This window comes from Cuculus canorus, chromosome 8 (assembly GCF_017976375.1).
Source record: "Cuculus canorus isolate bCucCan1 chromosome 8, bCucCan1.pri, whole genome shotgun sequence".
Classification (NCBI taxonomy): Eukaryota; Metazoa; Chordata; class Aves; order Cuculiformes; family Cuculidae; genus Cuculus; species Cuculus canorus.
Window position 1 is genome coordinate 24844907 of NC_071408.1, and position 25652 is coordinate 24870558.

The window sequence follows — 25652 nt, forward strand, 5'->3', positions numbered from 1 at the left end:
TCCTCACCAGACAATGCGTTTAAGCTGTCTCCTCTCGTGCAAGAAGCACCTTGACCAAAGACAGGCATGTTTTTATGGGCCAAGTGAGGATGCTGTTCCTTTGCTCGTTTCTGCTGCCACATTTCCTTGGTGGGGCTGGATTTAATCGACCCCTTGGATTTAATCGACAAATGGAAGAGCCTGGCAGCCTTTGAAAGGTTTTTACTATTGGCAGGTATTGTTTTATTTGTTGTTGTGACAAGCTTTTCATGCCTTATAAGTTCTGCACTAATTTTTGCATTTGGGAACACCACTTAAAAGAATGTGAAGCAGCAAATACTGACTCCTGGCTTGGTATTTGAAATAGTGCCTGTGTGGTGTTCCCTTTGGTTCTCGGAAGGCTTTCCTGGCAACAGAGAAGGGAAATTGGTCCTGAAAAAGCTGAGCCATGTTTACCCAGTCCTGTGCCCAAGATAATCAGAGCAGATAACTGATCAGCTCAGCTCAGGGATGGCACCTTGCTGAGGTAGCAACACTGCTGCTCCTCATACCAGGAGAAAGTTCTCTTCACTTGGAGTACACCTTTTATTCTTCCTTTGAACACTGGCTGATGAGAAAGACAGGCTGTTGGAGTAGGTTAGGTTTGGTCTGACCTGGTTTGATATTTGTTGTGAAAGAATCCATTATTCCTGCTCTCTGTGGGTTTTCTAGACAGGCCAGAAATTCCCTGTCCTTTCTGCTTTCTCTGTTCTTTGTCTGCTACAATAGCTCAGGTATATTTCTGATAGCTGCTTCAGTCCCTGCAAAGTCATACACAGAGCAAGGACCGGTTTCCCGTGCCTTCTTACTAAACTGAACACAGTCCCAAACACACCAACTCTTCCAGCCATTGCCAGACCCTTACACATGGTTCAGCTGCCTTTCCTTCAGGTTTCCAGCACACTCGAGATATGCCTAAGGGCCCTATTTGAATGCAGTTCAAGATGCATAGTTCTGCCTCATTTCCAGCCTCACAGCTTCATTCCCTAACCTGTGGTCCCTTGTCTCCTGTTCCTATACCCTACAGCACTGCAGCCCTGCTTGCATATGCTTCTTGCTTCCCCCGATTGCTTTTTACACTTCTTCCCCTTCCCATACTGGCTTGCTTTTGCCGGCATTGTATTTATTGCTAGCTGGCAAACGCAAGGGCTTGGACATACATTCAATTATCTTTGAACAATTTCCATTTACTCTGGTTTTGCTTTGTTCCTTTTCAGTTTCACTGAACACTGCCTGTATTTTCTCAGAGCTTGTTCAACTGCAATACAGTCTGCTTCTGTTCTCCCTACTTTTCTTTTTTTTTTCCTTTCTTTTCTTCTTTGCACATTTTTCATGTTTTCATTAAGCTCCCTTACTAAACTCTGTTGACCATTTCTCTGCTGCTGCCCTTTCTGTACATTTGCTCAGAGATGGGTCCAAGTTTAAACTCAGTACGTCAAAATCTCCCTTCACCTGGAAGGAAGTCAATGGTGCAGGCAGATTGGGGTTTTATATACTCCCCCACACCAAAATGTCTTTTTTTTTTTTTTTTTTTAATGTACAGTAATCTCCTCCTCCCTTGTAGTTTGACTCTTATCTGGTTTTCCATTAAAACTTGACTTATGCTTTACTTCTACACCAATGGAGTGCACTGTGGAAATGATAAGGGTCACTTCTTCTTATTGGTCAGGCGAAGGTGCATTTTTGATCCTCAGATCAGCTCTCAAGTACGTAATCTTCCCTGAGAACTTGCCTACGTTTAGAGTTGCTGCCTTTCACTGCCTATTCTCCCTTCCCTCTGGCTAGTAAAATATGACTGTCTTTGGATCAACTCTTTCATAGCATCTCTTAGGTTTTTGTAAGAAAGACATTTTGATTCAATAACTACAAAGACATGGGATACTGCACGAAAGGAAAGTGCTTGTCTATCTGTGAAATCATCCAGACTGGATGACCTTGTGGAAAAATTGCTTTGGTCAAAATCTTCAGAAACAAGGAAATATCTGTAGCACAAAGGTACTCAAGCTATTTTTAAACCAGCTGGCTTAGGTACAGAAAAAACAGCATGAGGTGAGCTGTGCAGAGACACATGATGCTGTAGTTTGAGTGCTTCTAACGACAGTTCAAGTAGCACTGTAATACACCACCGTTACTTTTGTGACTGCAGTACAGAGATATCAGCCCGTCACACAACAAACAACTCCTCACCTCCAACAGGGCTCTCTGTACAAGTACCCCTTGACTTAAGCAAATTCTGGTCATCTGGATGAGAAACTGTAGTGATATCCATAAGATGGGTGTCATGAAATTTATGAAAAGGATAGCAGAAGGTGTTCTACCACTATGTGAACGTGAACCACTTGTCTAAGTGGTCTGCTCCACAACTCATTAGCAACATTATCTAGTGATATGAGCTGTCATGATGGTATCTCCTTCAAATATTCTTCTTCCACCCACCCACACCATCACTTTATAGTTCCTGGTGAGTACAGCCACAAGACAGATGCCTTTAGCTTTTCTCCTGTAAATACTTGGGTATCACTTACTTATTGGGCATGGAGCTAATTGAAGGGTAGTTAATGCCATCAAGCATTGGGTGGTATTTATATTTTTAACTACATGTAAGTGATTATCAGCATTATAAATAATTACAGTCTGCCTCTCAGCCCCTCTGCTCTATTCCACCCTACTAATTGCAATGCTTAGATCTCAATGAGCTCATTATGTTTTGTCGATATTCAGCTCTTTGGCTTGCTCACTTAGTAGGGACCAGGGGGATGCAAATGGGAGCTAAAGATTGAAAATGCCAAGTTCCTAGGGATTTGAGTTAGCGATCGTCACTGCTTCATCTCTATGCACAATTTATTCAGCACTCCACCTTCCCTAATAAATTATAGATCCCTCAAAGGGAAGCTTTGCCAAGGGATGGGCAATTGCCTTACTCATGGGGGAGCCCATTCTGAGAAGTATCGAGCATCTTTGACATCTGGTCATTGCAGGATTGGATCCCTCCTGCCCTTCCTCTCCGCTCCTCTCTTCCACCCCTTTAGGGAAGCATTAACCTTTTCAATGTGATGCATGTGAAAGGACGACAGTCAGCAGTGGCAGTTCCTAATGGATTCTGTTTGGTTGGTTGGTTGTCTGAACTGCCTACAATGCTGTGCAGACCTCTTGGAAAAGCAAGCCAGAGTGCAACCAATATTTTAATTAGCAGCAAAAGGCAGAGAGGCTTTCAAAGAACAGTGTTAGAATTCACAAGGAGAAGATATAGGTGGGGCAAGGGAACTGGGCTTTGGTCCAGCTGAAGAAGGCAGCACAAAACATCTTTAAGGAGGGGCTGAATTTTTAATTTCAGGCCATAGTGGTGAGATGGTTACAGTGGTCTTTTGGGACTTCTAGGCTACAAAGGGGTGAATTTGTGCCCCTTTCTTTTGTTTCTGACAGCGCAAAAGGAAAGGAACAGAGATTTGTCATATCTGCATTGCCAACGAGTGAGAAAAACTCCAGGGGAGAGTACCACTATGCAACAAGATCTGAACTTAAGGAACTGAGTTACAGAGGCAACCCTCTGCCCACCCCTCCTGTCCTCAAACAGGGTCGGTTCTACTTTCCCCTCTCCTGATATCTGTTTCCCTAATTCTGTCTTAGAGACACCGTAGCCTCCCCAGGAGATATTTTTCTAGCACTTCACTAGTCCTTTCATTCGAATGCTTCCTCCAAAATCTAATCTCAAGCTGTTTTATTGTAAATTAAAGCCATTGTTTCTTGTCCCATCCTCAACAGATGCAGAGAAGTTTATCCTGTTCTACAGCAGCTTTCACCTATTTGTAGACTCTCTTTCTTCACTATTCTGTGGTCCAAAGGCTGCAAATCTTTTTCAATTTTTCCTCTTCAGGCTTTCTGGACTTCTGATCATCCTTTCCAAAGCTCTTAAAGTCCCCGGACAATTAAGCTGAATTCAAACTAACTGTAGGAGCAGCACAGTCTAACTCTGCTTGGCGACTCCACAGCCAAATACTGCTTCTTGCAAGAGCCTGGGACACAGCCGGGAGCTCGGCCACCCAACTTTGCAGTGACCAGAGAGGGCTGCTCAGGGAAGAGTCAGTCAGTCAGTCCCAGCCCTCTGCATCAGGATCTGCATCAGCTGCAGCAAACGGCCTTTAGAACCCATGGGTGAATATTCCTCAGCACAATGCAAACACCAGTGTCAGAAGTGGGTCTGGGAAAGGGGACCTAACTCTGGTCATGCAGATGGTAGTGTTGCTATGTCACCTGAGCAGCAGATCGGTGTGAATTGCCCAGGGCAATACTGGAACTTGTGAATGGAGGCAAGAAGGGCTGCTGGAATTATTTCTTATCAGTACTACAGAGACAGAGATGGGCAACACAAGCAGACAGCAAGACTGTGGCAATAGCAAAGTAGGATGTGGCCTGAAAAATATGAATGTTTAATAGAAAAAAAATCATATGAACAAACTGAATTTTCAGCAAACAAACAGTCTTCTATACTTGTTATCTTTATCCACTGGAACTCTTATTTAGTCCAGCCTCTCACTTTATTGGTAAGGGGCTGCGGCAGAGTAAGAAGCAGTGCTGCAGGAGGGCCTCAATGCTATAAGGAGGGCCTGAAGGCGAAGTGATTTTTATAGCCATGAGTGACACTCTGGAAAATGGAGAGATGTGAAGTAGCTGTTTAGGTCTCTCATAAAATACAGAGGTTGGTGGTTAGATTATGGTCACAAGCATGTTGTTATGAAAGCCCTTCTTACTAGGGAAAGCTCTGACTCTAAAGCTGGCCCACCAGTTAACGCTGAATCCCCTCGCAAGCACTTGCTTGAGATTCCCCTTTTGTAAATCAAGGACCGCTCCTACATTGCCTGTATAGCTGTGTACTTCCAGCCACTTCGGCAAAGTCAACTGTTGTTTCAAAGGGTGGAGTTGGTGGATCTGAAGTTTGGCAATAGTTTATTCCCATCACATCAGAGAAGTGAGGGCAAGAGACAGGCAGTGGGGAAGGGGAGAGTTGCAGACCTTTCCAGCATCTTTATCTAGACACAGGACCACCACCACCAGCCATATTTCCCTGGGGAACAGGATGTGGGAAAACAAGCCAGCTTGGGTGAGTAACTCTTTTTAGCAAGGGCTTTGTGACAGCAGAGGAGTGTTATTTGTGGCAGGGACTATATATAACTATATTTGTGCGTGTGTAGATTAAATATATATGTGTGTGTGTGTAGTGCCTTATCACTGCATTCCAGCTTGAATTTAAAACACAAAGGAAAAAACAAAGGTTTTAGAAAAAGCTAAATTTATCTGGGAATGGGAATTATAATAGCAAAGAAGCAATTAATTGAGGGTGGGGATGTAGAGATTATGGTAATATTTTACTCCTTCCCTACAAAGACAAAAATAGCATTAGTTTCTCTACTTACTAGTAACAGCTCTAATTGTCCTCTTCTTTTTCACCAACACCACTCTGGAGTTACGGGCTACAAATAAGGTGTGTCTAGCTGATGTGAAGAGAGCTCTGGCCCATGTGTGTCCCTGCTTTGGGGAGGAAACTCCCCTACAGCTGGTAGCCTGAGCTCAAGCGTGGCATTGACTCTTGAGTCTGAGTCAGCAATGTAGGCAGAATGAGCTGATGCCCCTTCTTTCTCATTTAACTTCATTTAACTCTTGTTGTCCTCTCATCCCTTAGTGTCACTCAATCCCAAACAAAGCACCCAAAGACACCTCCACGGTTGAATCATCCCTTGAGTTGGACCTGCTGTGCCACCCCAGCCCAGCCAGGTCCTTGCACAGAGTGCAGATGCCCTGTCTCTGGTTTGGCAAACCATAGATCCCATTGCAAAACCAATCCCCAGATCTTTTTTGTGCTCTGACAGCACTGGAAATGCGCCGCTCCCAGCAGAGCTTTCTGTTGCCTGCAGCCTACACCACAATGCCTTATTCTGAATCAATACTTGCAGATACTGGAGATAACTCAGGGGGAGAAATACATTAACGTAGCCAAAGAAACAAAGATAATGATATTTTTGCTTCCTTTTTTTTCTTCCTTCCCTTCTCCTACAGAATAAAATTTTCCTTTCCTCTCCTCCTCATCTCTATGATCTGCACTTTGCAGGGCTCCAGACTCTTGAATTATTTTCTATTTTTCAATAAAGCCTTAAATATTTTTTAAAAACTGCTTGTTTTAATTGAAAAAATCTAAGCAATCAGTTTGCCTCTTCTCTAACCTCTCACCTTCCTCCCCTCCCCAAAACAGACACATTTGCAGTAAATAATCTGTAGCCAGACTTTCTTCTCCAAAGAAATAAATAACTCTGAATTTGCTGAATCCCGCCTGATCTCCCAGCTTTAAATCACTGCACTTTGTACTGAGCTCAGCCAAAATGTTGAACACACTGAAGCATGACTATTACATGAAGACTGCAAGTGTTTCTAAAGGTACAGCCTCTGAGGCCGTGGTCCTTTTTTCTCCCATGACAGTCTGAGATAGGAACTAAGTCAATTCCTGAGTATAAGTTGTATTTCCTTTCATTTTGCTCACTACAAATGCAGATGTTGACTTGCCTTGAAGGGACTTATCAAAGACTGACTGAAAGCAAGAGAAATGCAGTGGGTCTTTGAGCAAATCCTGAAGAAGAGGCATATTGACTGAAATAATCTAATAGCCACTGTACTGAGCCGTTTTTTAGACAAGTGACTTACGGTAGATTCCAGAATGTCCTCTGCATCTGTTCAGTGTTCGTGTTCCCAACTACAAATAGGTGCGCTTGGACACAGAAGAGCCTGGGGCATCCCAGCCAGGGAAGGAAGTTCCTCCAAAATAATTGGAATTCTTGCAATCACTGTCAGTGTTCTGCAATTCTCTTTAACTTTCCTCTACTCAAGAACTTTTAAAATAGTTATATGCAGGTTTATATCACAAAGGAACACAATCCTTATATTTTTTAATTCCTTGTATGCCTTATTTAATCATATGTCTTTATTTCTTCTTTTTAGGATTGCTCTTGTCAAAGTTACTGCCTATGCCCTGTCTCAAAATGCAAGCTGCAGCTGAAAAGGGAAAACACAGTATGCAACAGACTACTGATGCCTAGTTACGATTTATACAACTCATAAGCTTCCAACAATTTAGGGATGAAAAATGGTTTATCCACACTTTGGTGTGTTGAAACAGTCTTTCTACCATTTATCTTCAAACCAATTTTGTTTGGGTGGTGGTGAATGTTATGCACAAAGCTGTGAGAGGAATGTAAATTGGGAACTGTCAGACATGTAGCACTGGATGTCATCACACTTCTAGGCTGAGATATGAGGAACCAAAAGGATCCACCAAAAGTTCAGCTCATTATTTTCTAGTATATTTGGGAGATTTTAATTAGGATTGGAAATTATTGTGTTGTTCTTGCATCTTCAATCAAACTGAAAGCAGTTAAGACTTAAGTTTTCATACTACTTTTCCCTTGGGCATTTGAGAACATTTTTCAGTGATAGAAGACTGTGGGTGCTGGATTTTTATGTGGAAATTTCTTCCTCTCTTCTCATATCTTTTCAGTATATCGGAGAGAATCAGTGCTGTAATTTTCATTGACTGCGTAAAGAGCTGAGATCAGCTAATCCACAAGGGCTCCTTCCCAGATCTGGCAAGTGGCCAGAATTAAACAATACAAAAGATCAGAAACATTAAAATCACAAGAAGAGACTCATCCTAGTGTTTTCCTTGTACTCTAACTAAAGATCCTTCAAACATTAATGTGAGGCCAGTAAATGCAGAGCCAAATTAATTTTGTGACAATTTGATAGAAGCTGTTACAATCAGGTTTCAAGTATATAATTTTTAAATCATACCAACATACAGAGCAATGATGATAAAATATTTTCATGAATTAAAATATACTGGTCCTGAAATTCACCCTTTCTAGGTTTTTATTTTTCAGCTATGTGCTTGATTCCAACCTCTGCCCCTTGGATTACCTCATCGGGAATCACTGCTGCTAAGATATTACATAAAGCATTTGTAATTTTGTAATTTTATAGTTTAGGCCAGATTACTATTTAAAGGAGGGCTCATTTCCATCTCCCACTGCTGAAGAGGAGCTGTAAGATGGATAAAATGTAACTTACACGAAGCAACGTGAACATGGCATTAGGATAATGGAACAGCAGTCAGAGGTGCCCCTGCAAAATCATGCTCACAGTGCTGGTAAATGCCATGTGGATTCAGAGGCAAAAATGGGAAATGGCCCTGTTGTGTTTAGTGTTACTTTGGCAATGCCTGTAGTATCTTGTTCCTCTCTATTTCTGTGCTTGCTCCGGACAGCCTGGTTTTCCTTTCCCTGTCCGTATGTCTCAAATCTCACGTTGAATTAAGTGTTCCCTTTCCATGGCCATGTGCAGTAGTAGCTCTGCAGTTTTGTATTGCATGGAGGTTTCAATCAGTAGCAAAATGGGTTCAGTGGGGCGGCTCCTTTGCTGGTGCTGCTGTGTTGCAGAGGGAGAGTTGGGGTACACAGGCACTCCATCGCGGTCCCCACTGCTCCCTCTGCAAAGTCTCTGCTGTCTTTCCATGGCAGCACCCTGGCAGGGTCATGGATGTTTGGCTCTATCCTGGCACTGTCTCCCGTGCAGAACCTCCACTTTCTTGCCTTTTCCTCTCTTTGTTGAGAGCCCTCTGTTCCCCACGTCCAGGTGTTAGCTGGGATCTTCTTGTTTCAGCTTAGTTCAGAAGAAGGGCAGAATTGATAGCTGACATTGAAAGGAGTTCGTGGGAAATACAGTCCTAGTGGCATAGTCCCTCTGGCAGAGATATAGCAGTGCTCTCCTACTCTCCAACCTCCTCTTTCAGAGCAGGAAAAATTACAGGCCTCTGATTACTCAGGGAGAAGAGTGCACAACTTCCATCTTTGTAATTTCTTCCACCACAATCAAGCATTTCAGGAAAACGGACTGAAAGCCTGAAATAGTCAGTCAGGGATCATTCCGCCTGGTTCCTTCCCTGGTAACACACAAGAGGAATAAAAATGAAGACTTGTAGTTTCTGTTATCTTTCATTTCCAAAAGCATCTGTCCCACCTGGGATCAGGATCTGGATCTGGGGCTGTGGGAATGGAAATGATCTCCTTTGGGAAACTTACTTTGCTATTTCCAGGCTGGCCATGTTCAAGGCATTTGTAGATTTTAAGGTTGGATGATCTGGCTGCATTTCTCTAGCTTGACCTGTGGACTATCAGGAAAGAGTGTTACCAGTAATTCCCGCATCAAGCCTGGTTCTTACCCTGGAGCTACAAAAAGCCCCACTCTCACTGAAAGTGGCAGACTCTCCCCAGAAAGCACGCCTACACACACCTCACAGCCCTGCAAAACCAACAACCTGAAAGTTCAGTGCTTGCTTGCACAGGACCTGCTTTCTATAAAGTCAGTTAGGAGGAAAGGGTAAGTTTTAACCCCTTCCTATACTCACTTTTAGAAGCTTCCTCCTTTGATAAGGATTTTGAAATATGTAACTAGACATACTAGACACTGTGAACTTCGTTTCCCTGGAATGACAGTCTTGAGGAAAGATGGATGCATCATCAGCTCCAGACTTGCACAGTGTTAAATGCTCCTGAAAAGCCGTAGAGTAGCCCCTCTCCCCCCTCTCTCACTAAATCTCTGAATTTCCCCAATTACACTTTGTTTGACGTGTGTGTCGTCCCCGTTCCCACCCTCCCACCCCCCCCATTAGATGTGATATGGGCAGCATATTTTATTTAATAGAGAATAGGGTCAGCCCCATGAAACAAAAAAAGTAAGTAACTGGTGAAAACAGCTCTGATAAAATAAAGGACTCGTTCTTATCAGGCTGGGCATGATATATCATGGTGGTTTAAAGCCGTGTAATGCCATTTTCCATTAGAGCTTTTGTTCGAGTCAGGAGTTTGATCCATTGATGGAAGCTGTTATAAAGAGACGAGAAAACCTAAACCATATTTCTCTTGAGATTGTATGAAGCTGACAGTATGCTAGCTGACCACAGTCATCTGGGACTCTCCTACACAAAATAACCCTCTTTTCATAAATAATGGGATTGTTGTGGTGGTGGACTGAGATTTACTGTAGAATTCAGTTTCGTCGAACAAAGAGCTGCTTCTGTTTTTTAATTTGAGCTATTAAAAAGATTCATCTTTCTCTTTGTGTCTCATTTCCCTTCCCCTCTTTCTTCCTTCTCTATTTTTTTTCTTCCCCTCTGTCTGTCTTTAGGATAACTTAAAGCTGTTTGTCTGAAACAAAAGACTTGTGTGGGTCTGGTCAGTGCAGCCTCTGGATTGAATGGTCATGATTTCAAATCCTGCTTAGGACTAAAATTGGATGAATTCCATAAGCTAATAACCTAGCGCAGTGTTTCAAATTGATGGAGGTGTCGTCCTCTAGATGAGACATAAAAACAGACATCCAATCTGCTTGGCAGAGACCCCACAGGACTTATCAAAGATGAGTGGGGGCTGCTAACTGTTTTGCCCTTGTCAAATCCTTACCAACACCACAGCTTCTTTTCCTGTTCCAAAGCAATGACACTGGACCTCATGAAAATGAGATGGTGAACTTGAAGGAGCCATCGTTTTTCTAATTATTTAAAGCAGTTTGCCATGTCTGGCAAGAGAAGGAAAGAGAGATAATCCACTCACTTGAAAGTGGAATGACCCTGAATTTCAGAAGGCAAAACAAAAGTGAGCAAATGGTGCCACCATGCTCTGCAGCAGTGACATTATTAAATGATCAGTGAGCTATTAAAGCAGCAACATTTAGTACCTCCCCAAATGACTTGTACTGCTAACTGGTTTCCAAATTGAGATTTTTATTGCCTCCATGCACAGACAGAACAAGGCTATGAGCGTGTTTCTAGAGGCTCCAGCTTACGCAGGCTGTTCATAATAGGATTGATGATTCTTCTCAGTTGAACATTCCTAATAGCTGATGAAACTCGCCACTCCTCTGTCCTCTTTTCTTACCAAACCTGGAAGCTAGGGGTGTGAGGCGTGGTAGGGATCAGAAATATGGGGAGAATTTGCAGAAATATCTGTGAAATTTGTCAGTTGTGCATAAGCGAACTATTCTCAAATCTCCCCAAAACTACTGATGCCATTCAAACAGTGAATGCTGTGAGAATGGAGCTTCCAGGAGGGGCCTTGGGCGTGCTGGTTTCCACTTCCAGGTAGAAATAAAGAGCATGGGAGAACAATGAACCTGTGGAGGAGAAAGAGAGAGAAAAATTAACCACAGATGCTAATAAAGGTGAGTTTTCACCTAGATGTTTCCACTGTAACTCTCTCAAATGAATTTCTACTGCCTTACATGAGCTGAGAACCTGGAGTGGGAATAGCTGGGAAATGGCCTTCTGTCAAGTGTGGTTCAAGCTAAGTTCCTGTGGGCGAAAGCACAACATCTGTGATTGGAGAAGGGAAGCTGGTTAAAAAATAAACAAACAAACCACCCATCAAAAGTGAGTTTTGCTTCTAGTTGCAGTTATCTATGTGCCCAGGATATATTGTAGGCCAAACTGGAACCTGGGTCTTCTGTGCATCTGAAATAAATGCAGATGTTATTTCTTTGATTTATTTTTTTTCTCCATCAGTTCTGCACACGTGTGCTACCTGCACTTGCTGAGTGAGACTGGCCATTTCTCGCCCAGGGTAGGCAGTCACAGGGAGAGACTGTTATTGCTTTCTCTGTTTTTATGTATCAGGTGTGCAATTTCTATGACAGAAACTGCTCATCCTTTGCAGAGGCAGCAGGCAGAGCAGTGGGGGTAGTATGGCCTGCGAGACTGTGTTAGAATATGCACATTTTTTTATCCCATGCTGGTTTGAGTCTCTCTCCATTGGTGCCGACTACAAGTTGTTCCCATTTTGTGACTTTTCAGTGGCTGTATATAGCATAGGTTCGCATTTCCAGTTTCTTCACAGTGTCTGTCTAGCCATGGGTCCATATTCCGCAAAATGCCTTTGCCTTTCCTGGTAATCTTAACAAACAGAAGGTTTGTGTGGGCTGCATTTTAAGATCTTCTGCATGTCAAGAACTGTAGATAACTGGGGTGACAGGCCTTTAGAGGCTTTTCTATACTTCTTTTTCCAAACTTGTGCATTACCACGTAGCATTTTTGTCTGCGGGGAGCTTAACCTGTTCTTGAAGACCCCTAGTCTGGAGATTTCCAGATGTGCTAAGGCAGGTTATTCCTGTGTTTAACTGTCCTTACCTTTAAAAAGCTATTACTAAGACCTAAGTTCAGCAGTGGAACCGGATTCTTCCATGCCAGGATTAAGGCAGAGTTGCAAGGCATCATGCAGGAGCTCATATAGGCACTTCCTTGGCTGCACCTACTCTCATCTAAGGGCTTCCTCCCCCAGGACAGCAGGTGAGGTGTTTTCCACCATGCAAACACAAGCAATGTAGAAAGGCAAAGCAAAGGGCGGCAGGGCCATTGCTGGCAGAGAAGCCTTCTGAGATTGGCACTGACAAAATGTCCTAGAGACTTTACTGAGTCCAATTACCACTTTATGTCTTTAAAGTGTCGAGTAATTGAAAGAAACTACAAGATCAAGCCATGTTAGTCTTCTCAATCCCTTAAATGTTTGACAGCCATATCCCCTTCTTTCTCTCTTTCTCAGACTACTTTGAACTCTTAACCTTTGCCGCTGCTTTGAGTTCACATCTGCAGATACCAAACTAACCCCAGCCATCCCCAAACTCCAGTAGCAATCACAAAACACCTTCAAAGCAATGCTGCCCTCTCTGCAATTGATAAACTTTAAGCCATCTCCAACTTTCTGAACTGTCGTGCACGTATGGTTAATCTCCTCCGTCAGTGCTGGCAGGCTGCAGGGAAGCTTACTGGGTACTGCAGCCAGCAGGAAACAGCCGGTGCTGTTTCACACAACCAACTATCCCTGTCCATGCAGACAACAGCCGTGAACACCAGCTGTTCAGGCTGCACTGTACTGTTGGGCAGAAGAATATTGATGCCCACCGCACATATGGTAACAGGATAGCAATGAATGTACCAGGATAGACTCTGAAACAGAAGGGATAGATCCATGTAACCATCCTCGGGCACAGCAGTGAGAACTGGACAAGTGAGACCATATCACTGGAGATAAAAGCAGTTTCAGGAATCATCCTGAGTCATTAGATCAGGGCTCGACTGCAGTGCTAGCAGAGCTGGTGGATGGGTTTTTGCAGAACTAGAGCTGGAGACTGAGTCATATCAGTTTGACCTTCCTTTTAAATAAATAAATAAATTATAAACAGAGAGCTCATAGTGATGCCTGAACCTGATGTCTCATGCTCACTTGTTTTGATGTGTCTAATGTAAGTGGGCGGGTAATAAAAGCTTCATTTAGAAGCTAGCATTTTCACAGGCACTGCTGGAAGCCCCTGGGACACTGCACTTCTGGAATTTTCCTCTAATGGAAACATCACCAGAAAACTATTGATAAAGCACAACGCATGCATGGACACAAAACAACTCAGCAACAGATTATTCTTCTAGACTACTGCGTGTCAGATGCAGAGGTGTATTTAGATTCCCCAGGTTATGTATACACCTCACTTACTGCATCAGCGTCCTTGAAATGGCCATTGTGATGACCACCTGTGGCAGTGTCGTGGAGAAGTATGTGGTTATTGTAGCATGGGTAGGCATCAGCTCAAAACAGGCAAATGAAAGAGTCCTCAGCCTCCAAAATAAATCCGTGGATAATATCATTGACTGCCTTTCTTCCAGCCGGACATCACCCTGTAGATAACAGCAGGTACTGCTCTGTAACAGGCGGATCTAGTGCTGATGACACAAGCAGAAAATTTACCCCATAGACATGTCAAGGATATAATTTTTCAATGCATTTGCAGGTTATTCAACTTCTTTTTAGGCAAGTGAGTTTTCAGGAAGGTCTAATTCCTGTCCCTGTGAGATCTGTGTGGCAGCTCTGATGTGCAGCATCTGCCTAGTGTAGGGCTCAGGGTTAGCTGAATGAGGAATCATGGCTAGTGAGAGGGAAGAGCCCGTGGAGTGCCTGCTGACCTCCTTAAGGTAATCTACTGTCCTTCCAGTGCAGCGCTAAAATCACAATTTCAGGACATGAATACAACACAGTCAAAGAACAGAATATTCTCGCGAGTCTATGTGGGGATAGTTCTAAAGGTTTGGAGGACTACAGCTTTAATCCCAACTTTAAGTTTGTACACCGATCCATGGCTCATTCATACCTTGTCATTTTTGACCTCGTTTCCTGGATACAAGCACAGACATACTACCTGTATCCAAGCATTTTTAGGTATTATTTTCCCTGCACATGGAAATCGGAAGGCCCTTTAGTCTAGTGTATGACTTCATGACCAACAAAGGGGTCTACAACTAGGCATGGGGGACAAGGGAGATGGTTTCCTCCTATCTGTGGTTTCATGCAGCATATGCCTGTGAAAACAAGAAGCAATCAAGATGACCCTCTGCTTGCATAAGTCATTTTGCCTGAAGCCTGAGTGCTGTGGGATGGTTAATCTAAAACTGGCTCATGCATCAAATAGCAGTAATTTACCTTTAGACTCTGCTTTTTTATTATTATTTTTATTTTTGAAAAAAAAATGCTCCTTAATTACAAACTCACAGATATGAGGCTTGGAAGAAATGTGGCCAGGACGTTCTTGGATTACTACAGGCTGAACTCCTTGGTGGAGAAACCACTGGCAGCTACTCCTAAAACTCGGTAGGTCAGAAAGCAATTTCTCTTGCTTTAGCAGGTCTGCTTTTTTAATACTTTTCATGACTAAACTTTGGTGCTACTGCATTATGGCTTTATAATAAGCGTGCTAGTCTAACTGTGCTTATTTTATTGAAATTCCATTTGGAAATAAAGCATTTATGATCAGGAAAGATACCTGGTTTATGCCTGAAAAATATTCAGAGGATTTTGGAGATATCGATATCTTTCCTGAATTCTGTCTGCTGTACACCAATCTCACACCAGTATCTTTAATGGACTTACCCTTCATTTATCTCCTGAGAGTGAGAGGAAAATCAGACCCGCTTTATTTTGAAAAGTTTTAATTCCGTAAGTGAAAAGTTTTTCAGAGCTTCAGGAAGCCACTGGCAAACCTGTGTTAAAGGCAGGGTTCTCCATCTGGTCTTGGACCTGCTGCAGTGCTAGGAGCCAGGTGGCAGGTTCCTTCTGCCAGTCCGACTGGGCTCCTTTGCCTGGGGAACCCCTCTTGCCATAAGCTTTACAACTAGTTTACTGGATGTTTTAGTGTTTGTCCAAATGGAAGTCTTTTGGGACATGAAGTAAGGCACTTGTGAGCAATGCACACAAGTGTGAACAGAGGATTTGAAATGCAGGAGGTCTAATCCCTGCAGTGCTACTGGTCCTCTCTATGGTGTTGGCCAGTTGGTGTCCATTCAGCATCTCTTAGTTCGTGCAAGGAGCAGGGGAGATGCCACAGAACTGTTTGCAGAGAAACATCATTTTTTTGAACAGGCAAAGCTGCATAATAACATGAGGAGGGGAGCGAAGCAGGAACCAGACCTCTTGTTTCATGAGAAACACCATATTCAGAATTTTCTCTGTTCTGAGGAAAAAGCAATAATGCCTCCAAACTCAAATTTTCCAGTTAAATGCATTTGAGCCAACTGGAATGTTTCATTCAGGTTTCAACTCTTTAATGCCACAACCAGATATAATTTATATTTTTCGGTGGAAAAGCCAATTTCAAATTGGCAAGGGAGGTAGCTGAGCCTCGAAATTCACTCTCTTTTTCCCCTACCGTTTCTCCCTATTAAAAAAGTACTTGTAGGAATTGTTGCTTTTTGCAAAGGAACACTTTCCTATAGAAGATTTTCTAGTGATGTATAAGATAGATGTTACAAATATCAGCCCAGACCATAGAGCAATTGCTGAAGTTCCTTCTGCAGCCTTTAAAAATCCTCTTGGTGCAGCCATTCTGGCAGTGCCTTATATATGTGGTCTGAGGCAGGCTGTGTTAGGTGTTTAAATGCCCTGCTTTGAGACCATCTCCCTTTCTCTGTTCGTGATCTTGACACAACAGTTTAGGCTGGCTCAAGGAGGATTGTCAGCACGGCAGTTCTGAATGCTCTTATCTGCAGAAACCTGCAGGGTTAGCAGAGAAAAGCAGCGAGCATCTTCCTCTCCTCTGGAAATTGAATGTATCATTTCTCTCAGACTCCCAGGGGCCACAGCCTCCAAGGCTAAAAACCCATGACTATTACTGAACCTAATTACCACCTGACAGCAAAGTCCTTTTCCGTAGCATCATTCAGTTACCTCATCAAAAGGAATGTTTGTTTGTTTTCTTCATTTTAAATTGAAGAACCACTGACAGTGGTAACTGAAGCATTTTAATCTCATTAAATATCCATGTCCATCTCTACAGAGACAGCCATGCCAGCAGGGGAAGATACACATCTATAATCAGATTGCATAGAGCAAATTTTTCTCGTTTCCCCACCAGAGTGTAATGGGGTGAGGGATCTTTTGTTTGGGGAGTGCTACCTCCCAGTAAAATCGTAAATACAGTAAATGTTCAGCCCAAAGCCAACAGATGTTTAAGGAATAGATTTTTAAAGATTCATGTTGTTAATTTCCTTATAGCTTTAAAATAACAGCTTTTCCCTCTAAGTAGACAAATGCCTTCTATTTGTAACCTGAGCTTTGTCACTTGACATTTGATCAGAGCCTGTACACATATAAAACGTACATCAATGAAATGAAATTGTTCTTCGGAGCTGTCGTGTTAACTGCAAACCTGTCCAAACCAAAATCTCACAAACTGCTGGGAAACAGAAGGGAGATGGCTGTGGCTTTAAATGTTCCTTGGCTAGGCAGTGGCACTAGGAAAGGACTGGAATATGAAAAATGATATTAAATATCTGTGTAATCAGGACTAATTATATGGCATGGTTATTAGCTTGAAACAGGACATGTTGTGCCCACAGTTTATGAAAATATATTAAAACATTACCAGATTCCACATACTCATTGGAAGAAAGCTGCAGAGTTAATAAACGTGTAAGGGGCAACAAATTGGCTGCTTTGTCCCAGCCTACTACAGGCGGAACTATTTCTGTTTGAGGGAATTGGTGCAGGCAAAATGTGTTATAATGATAGCCCTGGAAATAGCAACAACCTGCAACACTTCCAGAGCACATCTGACTGAAGGATCTTAAAGGAGGAAACGTTTATGTTGGTATCGCCATGTTGCAGAGAAGGAAATAGAGGCACAGAAAAGGAAAAATAGTCCCGAGAGTCCAAAACACAGCTGGCACCCAAATTCAGGCACCTCTTCCCTCGCAGTCAGGCCGTGTGACAGCAGCCATCCTAGAGAATTGGCAGTTCAGTGTGAACTGAATTAGGATCATCTGGAACAAGAGGCAAAAACTGATGCAACAGCTCTTATTAAAGAACCAAGATTGAGGCTGGGGCTAAGTTACCTTCTACTATCCCATATGCTTGTGTACCTCACTCCAAGAGAGAAAGAGGAACCCCTGTGCCGGTGATAGGTGCTTATGTACCTGTAAGTGAATCCAACTGGTCGGTTGGACCTGTGGTTAAATTCTACCTGCCCTTGTCTACAGAAGCCCTGAGACAAATGTCACCTGAAGACAAGGCCTTCAGTTCCTTGTTGTGAAACAGTGCCCAGTATCCTTGCAGGAGTCAGTCTCCACCAACCTCCCAAGAGGCCACCACAAAAGTCACGTTAGGACTGGAGCCCTCAAGTATTTGCTGAGCCTGCCAGTGGTGGGGGGCACTAGGGGTCCTGAGTTTTGCCCAAGTGGCTGGTTGCTAGAAATTAATCTTGAACACATTGTGGTGGTGGTAGTCTCCAAAGGGCTGGAGCGAGCTCGCGTACACACCACTCTGCACTAGGCAATCCAGTTCCCTCCCAACGTGTCCTCACCAGCAAGATGAGGTATTCACAGTTGCAGGCCAGAGAAATCAAGCTTAGAGGCTTATGCTCCCTCTTGTAACTGAAGGAATTTCTGGGTAAATCTCACAGTTTATTCTTTCATGCACCCACCCTCCCACCACAGCTCATCCAGTCCCTCACAGGACCCTTTGGCCCCCTCCCTCTTGCTCAACTTTCTCCAACCTTCCCCCTGGTCCCCTGGGAGTCCAGCCCAGAGGCCATACAAAGTTTCCCACAGCCACAAGGCAAGGTCAGGGCTTGTTTCAAACAGCAACCCCAATGTGTCCTGCAGTCCCCATCATGGGAAGACCCTGTGATCTCAAACAAACGTCCAGCTCAGAAAGATAATGTCTGTTTTTATCAGCATACTAAGCAATTATCTTCCTGAAGGTGATGTGTCTGTGGCGAGATAAGAAAGCATCAATGACTCAGCTGGGGAGGGCAGTGAGGTTAGAATATTTTCCTATGTGAGCTAATGAATTAAAAGCCTTGCTAAAAATGCTGGACATTTTCTGGAGTGACAAAATGAATTTTTAACAGAGTAAAAGAGACCTCTGTTCTGTTTACAGAAGCTGCTGGAGAAGAGGGCGCTGCCACTTAGACATTCTTCAGAGAGGCTGAGGGAAGTCCATTCTGGACACAAAGACATTTCTCTAAGTTTGGGTTAAGTGGGCACAGAGCAGGAGAGTACAGTGCAGAAAGGGGCTGTCAGGTGGCACAAAGGTTCGTGCTCTTCCTCTCCTCTTGTTCCTGTCCTTTTCTAAACTGTTCAGTGACCAGCAAATTCTGCTCCTGTTGCACTCACTGGAAAGCATTTGAGTGGGGCTCCCTTTGATGCCACCAGCGCACAGGGAGCATTTCCTCTTACTGAGTCTCTATCTTGCACTCACTTCTTTCTACTTGTGCTGGAGTAAAGGTTAAGAGTGTTTGGGTCAAAAGCAAGAAATGCCCTCCACAGAAACCTTTGGTAAAAGGTGAAACATTTGTAAGAGACTAAGAGAAAGCAGAACACAGCTGTTACAGAGAGTGGGTAAGGTAGAAAACATAAATTTTGCCGAAAAATTTGCAAATGCCAGTGACCTTGAACTGCCTTAAGTCCACCCCTTTGCCCATATTAGTGTTGCTCACTGTTGCTCTGGCTCATTGGCTCCACAACAGAGCTCTGCTCCAGCACAGCCTCAGCAATGGAGTTGTTGCCTCTTTAAACCACTGATGTTTTTTCTCTGTGAGCCACCAATTCCATATTTCTCATTTTCTGGACACTCAAGTTCAAATTATAGAAGTGCTGAGTGCTTACAGCTCTGGAAGAGGTTAGGAGAGCTCAGCCTGGAACAGATACAATATGGGTACCCTGAAAAATCCCACCTGGGCCTCACTAGTGGAACATTCTGTACCTCATCTGCACCATATTTTCCTGTAGGTAAAAGCCAAGCTCTCTGCTCACAGGGGTGTTGAAAGAGAATTTCTTCCTGTGTGGGATGCTCACAGTTGCTGCACTGATACATGTGAGAGAAAAGTCCAGGAGAAGATGAATAATTCTAAGAGTGAGGATTTGATGGCATGCAGCAAATAATGCCTGCGGCCATACACTGAATGAAAAAAAAGGACAGAACAAAATATTGACTGGCCCTTCATTAATTGCCATCTGTCCATTGTGCCCCAAATGAAGCAGCAGTCATGTTGAAGAAAAAGTAGGCTGTAATGAGGTAATTAAAGACCACATCAGAAGGCATATCCGCCGGGAGGTTGAATTAAAATTGCTCTGACAGCCTTTATTCTGACAATTCCTCCTTTTGCTGCTTGACTTTGCAGCCTTAATGATGATGTATGAATCCACAGCTGCATATCCAACAAGCTGGGTAGGCCCATGGGACTGTCCCGTCATCCTCAGAGGCAATGGGCATCACGCTGGGTGGAGCTGGGGAATGTCTTTCTCCGTATGGGCACAGTCTGATGGGAGGCACTTCTGTGAGGACAATTCAATCTTTCAAGTTTTAAGCCCCATCTTGACACTAAAGAGCTGTGTTTAAAAGTTGTGTGGTCTTACTGGCTCAGACTGATGTCATCCCAGGGATTTACTGCTTTCTGGCACACGCTGTGTGTGGGTTACATCCCACTGCATGGGATGTTGTTCCCAGTCCATCTCTTGCTGCCTTCCAGAAAAACTCTGTACACTTTTAAAATCTGCCTTCAGGATTTTTGAGGTTTCACCTACATCCAGTAGTGCTTTCTTTGACCTGGATAGGACTGAGATGACAGCTGAAAGTGAAGTGAGCTGAGAGTGAAGCCACTTGTCTGCTTTATGTAGATGGCTGCTCTTGTCATTCTCTAGAGGCTGTGTTTGCTGCCATCCCCAGCTCACTTCTCCCAAATTTAAATCACTGTCTTTGTCATCTTTTCCCCCGCCATTTTCACTGGTTAAGAGGACAGCAGAGCCTAATAAACAGAAAAAATAAAAACTGGATCTCTTAGCAAGAGTTATAAATTTTGTCAGAGCAACAATATCCCACACCAAATTTGATGTTGGTGCAACTGAGATCTGAAGTACTCTAAGTAGCCCTGCAATGCTATGACAGTGAAAGAAAGGAAAATCTGGCACCTTTTCTTTTTTTTCTCATAACTGCTCTGACATAGAAGGAGATGTTGTTGGCAATCTTTGAGCCATTCATTCCTTGGGCTCTTGTGACAAGGCATAGGCATGTGTTACTATAGGAAAAAATAACCCAGTTAGCAAATTGGTTTGAATGAAAGACCTATGCGGGCCAAACAAGCTACATGTTCTCCGGCGTGACTGAAGAGGCAGCTCCGATTTCTGCTGCACATTTCAGCCATTCTGAGAGGCTACTGCTGCTATTAAGAGCAAGTTCAGTGGCTCCATATTTTTAATTTGCTTTTAGTTACTGCAAAATAAAACTGATGTTGGTCTCCAATCAGAAGTGTCCCAGAGCAATCCTGAAACTACTTGTGGGTCTGGCAGAGGATACACGCAGGCTCTTTGCCACCCCAGGTTACTTGTAGCATCAGCAGCTCACCCTTCTACAGCCTCAAGGATGTTAAAGGACTCCCTGAGAGTCCTAAGGCACCAAAATGGAGATAGTATCATAAACGCTACTGTCAATGCCTCTTGAATTGTGCAGACACAGCAAAGTAAATGGTTCGTTCCCCTTTCTCCAAAGCCGCTCCAGAGAGAGGTCAGCAAAACCACTTAGAGTTCACAGAGAAAGGAGGAAATGAAATGAGGGTAGAAAAAAGGAGAGTCAGCTGCAAAACTTTCCATCATCATGCCAGCTCCTTTGGAGGGCGGATTGCAGCCTGTCTCAGAGATTTCACCAGCACCTGGTCCACAGGTGCTCTATGCTGTGTCACTTTTGTAGGGACAAGTGGGACCAGACCGTATTTAAATCTTCCTTACATTACTAGCAGGACCGTTCAGGGCTGCAGTGGTGTATGATCCTACCAACCAGCCAGAGCCTGCAGACTGTCTAACCTCACTCTCTGCGTGTTCAAACAGTGTAAAGCTCATATTAGCGTCTAAAAATCCCCTTGCTTTATCCTCCCACATTGGTCGGTGCTCTTTTAAAAGGAAAATAACAAAAAAAAAAGGAAAAACTGCTTAGGAGTCAAACAACTACAATCTGATTTCCAGGGCTGTAAATTGCATTAGTAATGGGAGCACTACTATGGTTTAAAGGCAAATTATATGTTTTGCCTGAAAAATTAATTTTTGTTTTTTCCCCCTTCTCTACTGGTAATTATAATCTGTCAGCTCACTCCCACACATGTCTGCACATTTTATGCAACTCTTGATACTTGTAGCTGTCGTTAAAGAAAACCTTTCAGGTTTTAAATGGTGACACATTTGCGTGGGTTCAATGAAAAGGATCCATTTGCAGAGTTTGGGGAGATTTGCAGTGCTTGGCCAGCTCCCAGCAGAGGGCTCACCAAAATACCACATTACAATTACTCAACAAGCTTTTGGGAACCAGAATGCCGTCTGGAAGGATTTTACCCTGGATTTAAACACACACAAACTAAAGCATATGCAAACAGCAAAATACACCTCTGGCTTGGTCCTGCTTTCAAACAATCCCTGAACAGAATGTGTGTGTGTAAAAATACTTCAGAACTAGCCCAGGGAGCCAGTGTGCCTGACAGGTGGCCCAGCAGGAGAAAATAATCTGCATTACTGTATGAAGTAGATTGGGTCTATGTTAACAATCCCTTTCAAAATGAAGGTGCTGTCAGCTGATATAATTTAATTTACTCTACTTTAATTTACTTTTGGAAATGAGCTAAACGAATAAATTGAATTATAGCTCCGTTAACTCTGAAGGAGCATATCCACATAGGAGCTTACTGCGGTTTCACTAATCAGCTTTACATTTACACTCTAAATGTGTTTGAATTAGCTCTCACAGGCATCCTTATATAGATACTCCTGGAGATATCCACCTGCTTTCCTTTTCCTTCCTTGGGCTCATTGTTCTGAGAAAGCCAGGGCTCAGTAAGTAGATTTACAGCATCTGTGTTATTTCACACCTCACCCCCGTGTGGCTTCTTCCTGTATTTCTAAAGAGCAGGACAGAGCACTCTGCTTTGAAAGCAGACAGAGCTACTACGTGTAGGGTGGTTTGACATGGGTGGCATCTGATATATGTATATATATATGTATATATATATATCATGTTAATCCTAATACTGTATTAGTAATTCGTGCAAGCACAAGCTCAAGATGTAGTCATTCTCTGCTAGTATCTCATCAGGTAAGTGCAACCCACTATTGTCCCGCTGCTCCTTAGGAAACAGGATAGGAGGCAAGACAAAACCTATTCTTATCCTCTCTGCAGCTTCCTATCCAGGGTCAGTAAAGAGGTACATCAATGGCTCTGTCTTAGCCACGTGTATTGCCCACAATTGTGTCTATTTCTCCTTCTCATGTGTGGTAATGTGGTTCCGGTTACGAGCAAACCATTTCTGCCTCTGGTGCACCATCTCCTTGGTGAAGGAGGTGTGCCTCGCTGCAGTGAGCTGGGGAAGGAGAGCAGGAATGGAGGAATGGATGACAGTAGCAGGATCCTTTCTGTGACTGAGGGAGAGACGCCCGCAAACTCTCCTGGGGAAGCGGGCTCTAATATGTTGCTTCCTTTATAAGCAGCATGTATCAGGCTCTGCACTCAAAAATGCTTGGCCACAGGATATGGATCTGATGAGATTTTCAGACGGTGCTGGGATTCTCCATGCACCACCCAGTAAGGTTCATATGGCCCAGAGATCATCATCTGTTTTAATAGGTGGGCGGTCATTCAGCAAGCATGAATTTGTGCTCACTTTCTGGAAAGAGACACTGGCGTCCACTTGGGAAAAAAAAAAGAAAAAATCAAGCCTGTGGTAATGACTGAGGATCTCTGACCTTTGCTCTAACATTTCAAATTTGTTTTTATTGCTTCTAATTGGCCTTGCTTTGGAGCACACACATCATCTAACTGCCAGGGCACTGGCTGTCATTATCTGCTGGGCCATTTGATTTGTGTTTTTTATGTTTTAAACTTGTCAGACATCCCCAGAAAATACTGCACTCCCTTTGCAGTGTCAAATATGGGCCTGGTTAATTGCGCATCCCTGAGAGTGTAGCATTTGAAGTAATCAGGCATTGATTGTTCAGCTGTGATGGCTGCAATGGAAACGCATCTTCTCTGTATGGAGGGGAAAGTGTAAAAATTAGATCAGCAGGTACATGGCAGCAGCCAGTTTTCTTGGTTTCAGGGATCAGAGGTTAGCTATTTTCCAGCCTTGACGATTAATTTTTCATCCCACTCACGGCTTGGATAACTTTGCTTTGCAATTTAAACACAGAATTCTCTTTTATTTTGGCCTTCTTTAATATGTCAGCTGCAAAATCACTCATACAGATCTATTGCACCCCGCCTCAATTTGCTTCACTGGATGGAAGCAAAAGTCACAAAATGCCACAGTGGCACAAGCATGCTTATGGTGGTGGCTTTGTAAAGCTCAGCTCATCTAAAGCATTAGCCTGGGTTGCAAGTCTGCTGATTCCTTTTAAGACCTTTAAGGCTTAAGTTTTCCTAACAATGAAAAATCCAGATACAGTTGTTGTAGATGTGAACACGTACACTTAATTTTCAGTAGATGTATATAGGGCTTGGCTTCCTGTACATGGGCTGAGAGCACCACAGGAAGCAATAGGAATATCCCCATTTTGCAAAATGTAAAAAACAGCATCGCCAGAAACAGCGATGTTAGACTTCAGTGTGAATTATGCATCTGCTGTATTTAGATAGAAGCAATTTTGCTGTTGAAATCAGAGGCTGGCATTTTTTTTTTCCCATGGGGTTCTGTAACTCAAAATTGTGTTGAGATCAAGCATGTAGTGCAGGGTTTTTTAGCTGTAAAGGTGAATGTATTCAGATTATTCAAGTGGTGATTTTTTGGATGTACAATTAGTTGACTGAGAGATGTGGTAAAAATTTGGTATTGTAATTGCTATGCCTCTGAGATTTCAATTTGCAGAACAGTGTGCATGGCTGCAAGATTAACTGTTGTCTGTACAATGAGCATGCAACAAAGTCGTGATTTGATCATGACTGTCTGTCAATTGGCTGTACATCTAAAAAAATCACTTTGTCACAAGTGCCTGATGTGAACAAGAGTGGCTGATACTCATGATGCCTCAGTTCAATGGATGCCTGGATGGCTGCTGAAAAAGACCAGGGCTTACGAATCCCACCTATAAGTGCTGTTGGACAGACAGGATTTCCTGTCTGTGTTACCCAAATCATGGTTTAGGGAGTGTTAGGAATGGTTGGACTCGATGACCCAGTGAGTCCCTTCCAGCCTAGTGATTCTATGAAAAAGGAAGGAGGCTTAAGATCCACTTTTATCCTCTGCATGTTTCATATCATATTGTTTCCCTCACTTGCAGAGAGGAGAGTGGGAATGGCATTCCGCACTAGTGGACTGGCCGAGTGAGCTCAGAGAGATCGGTGTTTGTATGGAAGAGCCAGCCTCAGCGTGGCCATGAGCCGAGCCCTGCCTGCCGGTCCCGAGCTGGCTCTGCTCGTGGGAGCAAGCAGGCAGGCTGACAGCAGTGACACAGGCAGTGGTGATGCAGCCCCAGGGCAAGGGATGGACTGACTGGCTGGCTTTCCTATGTTTTCTGGGGGTTTCTGTTTGGTCCACAGCTGCTGCTGTGTTTGGGTCTCCAGCGTTGTCTAGGAACATGTCAATGCAATTATACACAGAAGGAGAGAAAGTGCTGGTTCTCACTTCAGTGTGCCTCTTGGGTCTCCCTCCCAGGGTCCTAATTTATTTATTTTTGTCTCAGTGTTTATCTTTTCAAAATACCAGTGTGCCTTAGGTTGGTGACAACTGTGGAGATGCGGTAGATGCTGAACTGGTGGCAGCTGTGATGACAGAGGGGAGGCAAAGCCTGGTGGAGGTAAAGCCCTCTTAGCCCAGTGCCCCATTGGCCCCTACATCATTTCAGTTCTTTTGAAATCAATTTTGAAATCTCCTTCTGCAAATAAAAGCAGATGCACTCACAAAACCACACCTGTGTTGTGGGGAAGGCAGATTCAGAGGAGCCCAGGTCCTCAGGGGTGAGTCAGGGTGGAGGGATCAGGAAACCTAGGTTTCCATCTCAGTTTCATTTCCTTTCAGTTCTCCACAAATCTGCTGCA

The 25652-nt window shown here is 43.5% G+C and overlaps 1 protein-coding gene across 2 annotated transcripts in view; it reads left to right on the top strand.

Moving 5' to 3' along the window:
* Positions 1–25652, top strand: part of LOC104060194 (AGBL carboxypeptidase 4) — a 954436-nt gene that overhangs the window by 924070 nt on the left and 4714 nt on the right. For both annotated transcript variants that reach the window (XM_054073734.1, XM_054073733.1), the window contains exon 12: positions 14645–14741. In XM_054073734.1, the coding sequence (XP_053929709.1) occupies positions 14645–14741 (97 nt within the window). The remainder of the gene's footprint in view (positions 1–14644; positions 14742–25652) is intronic.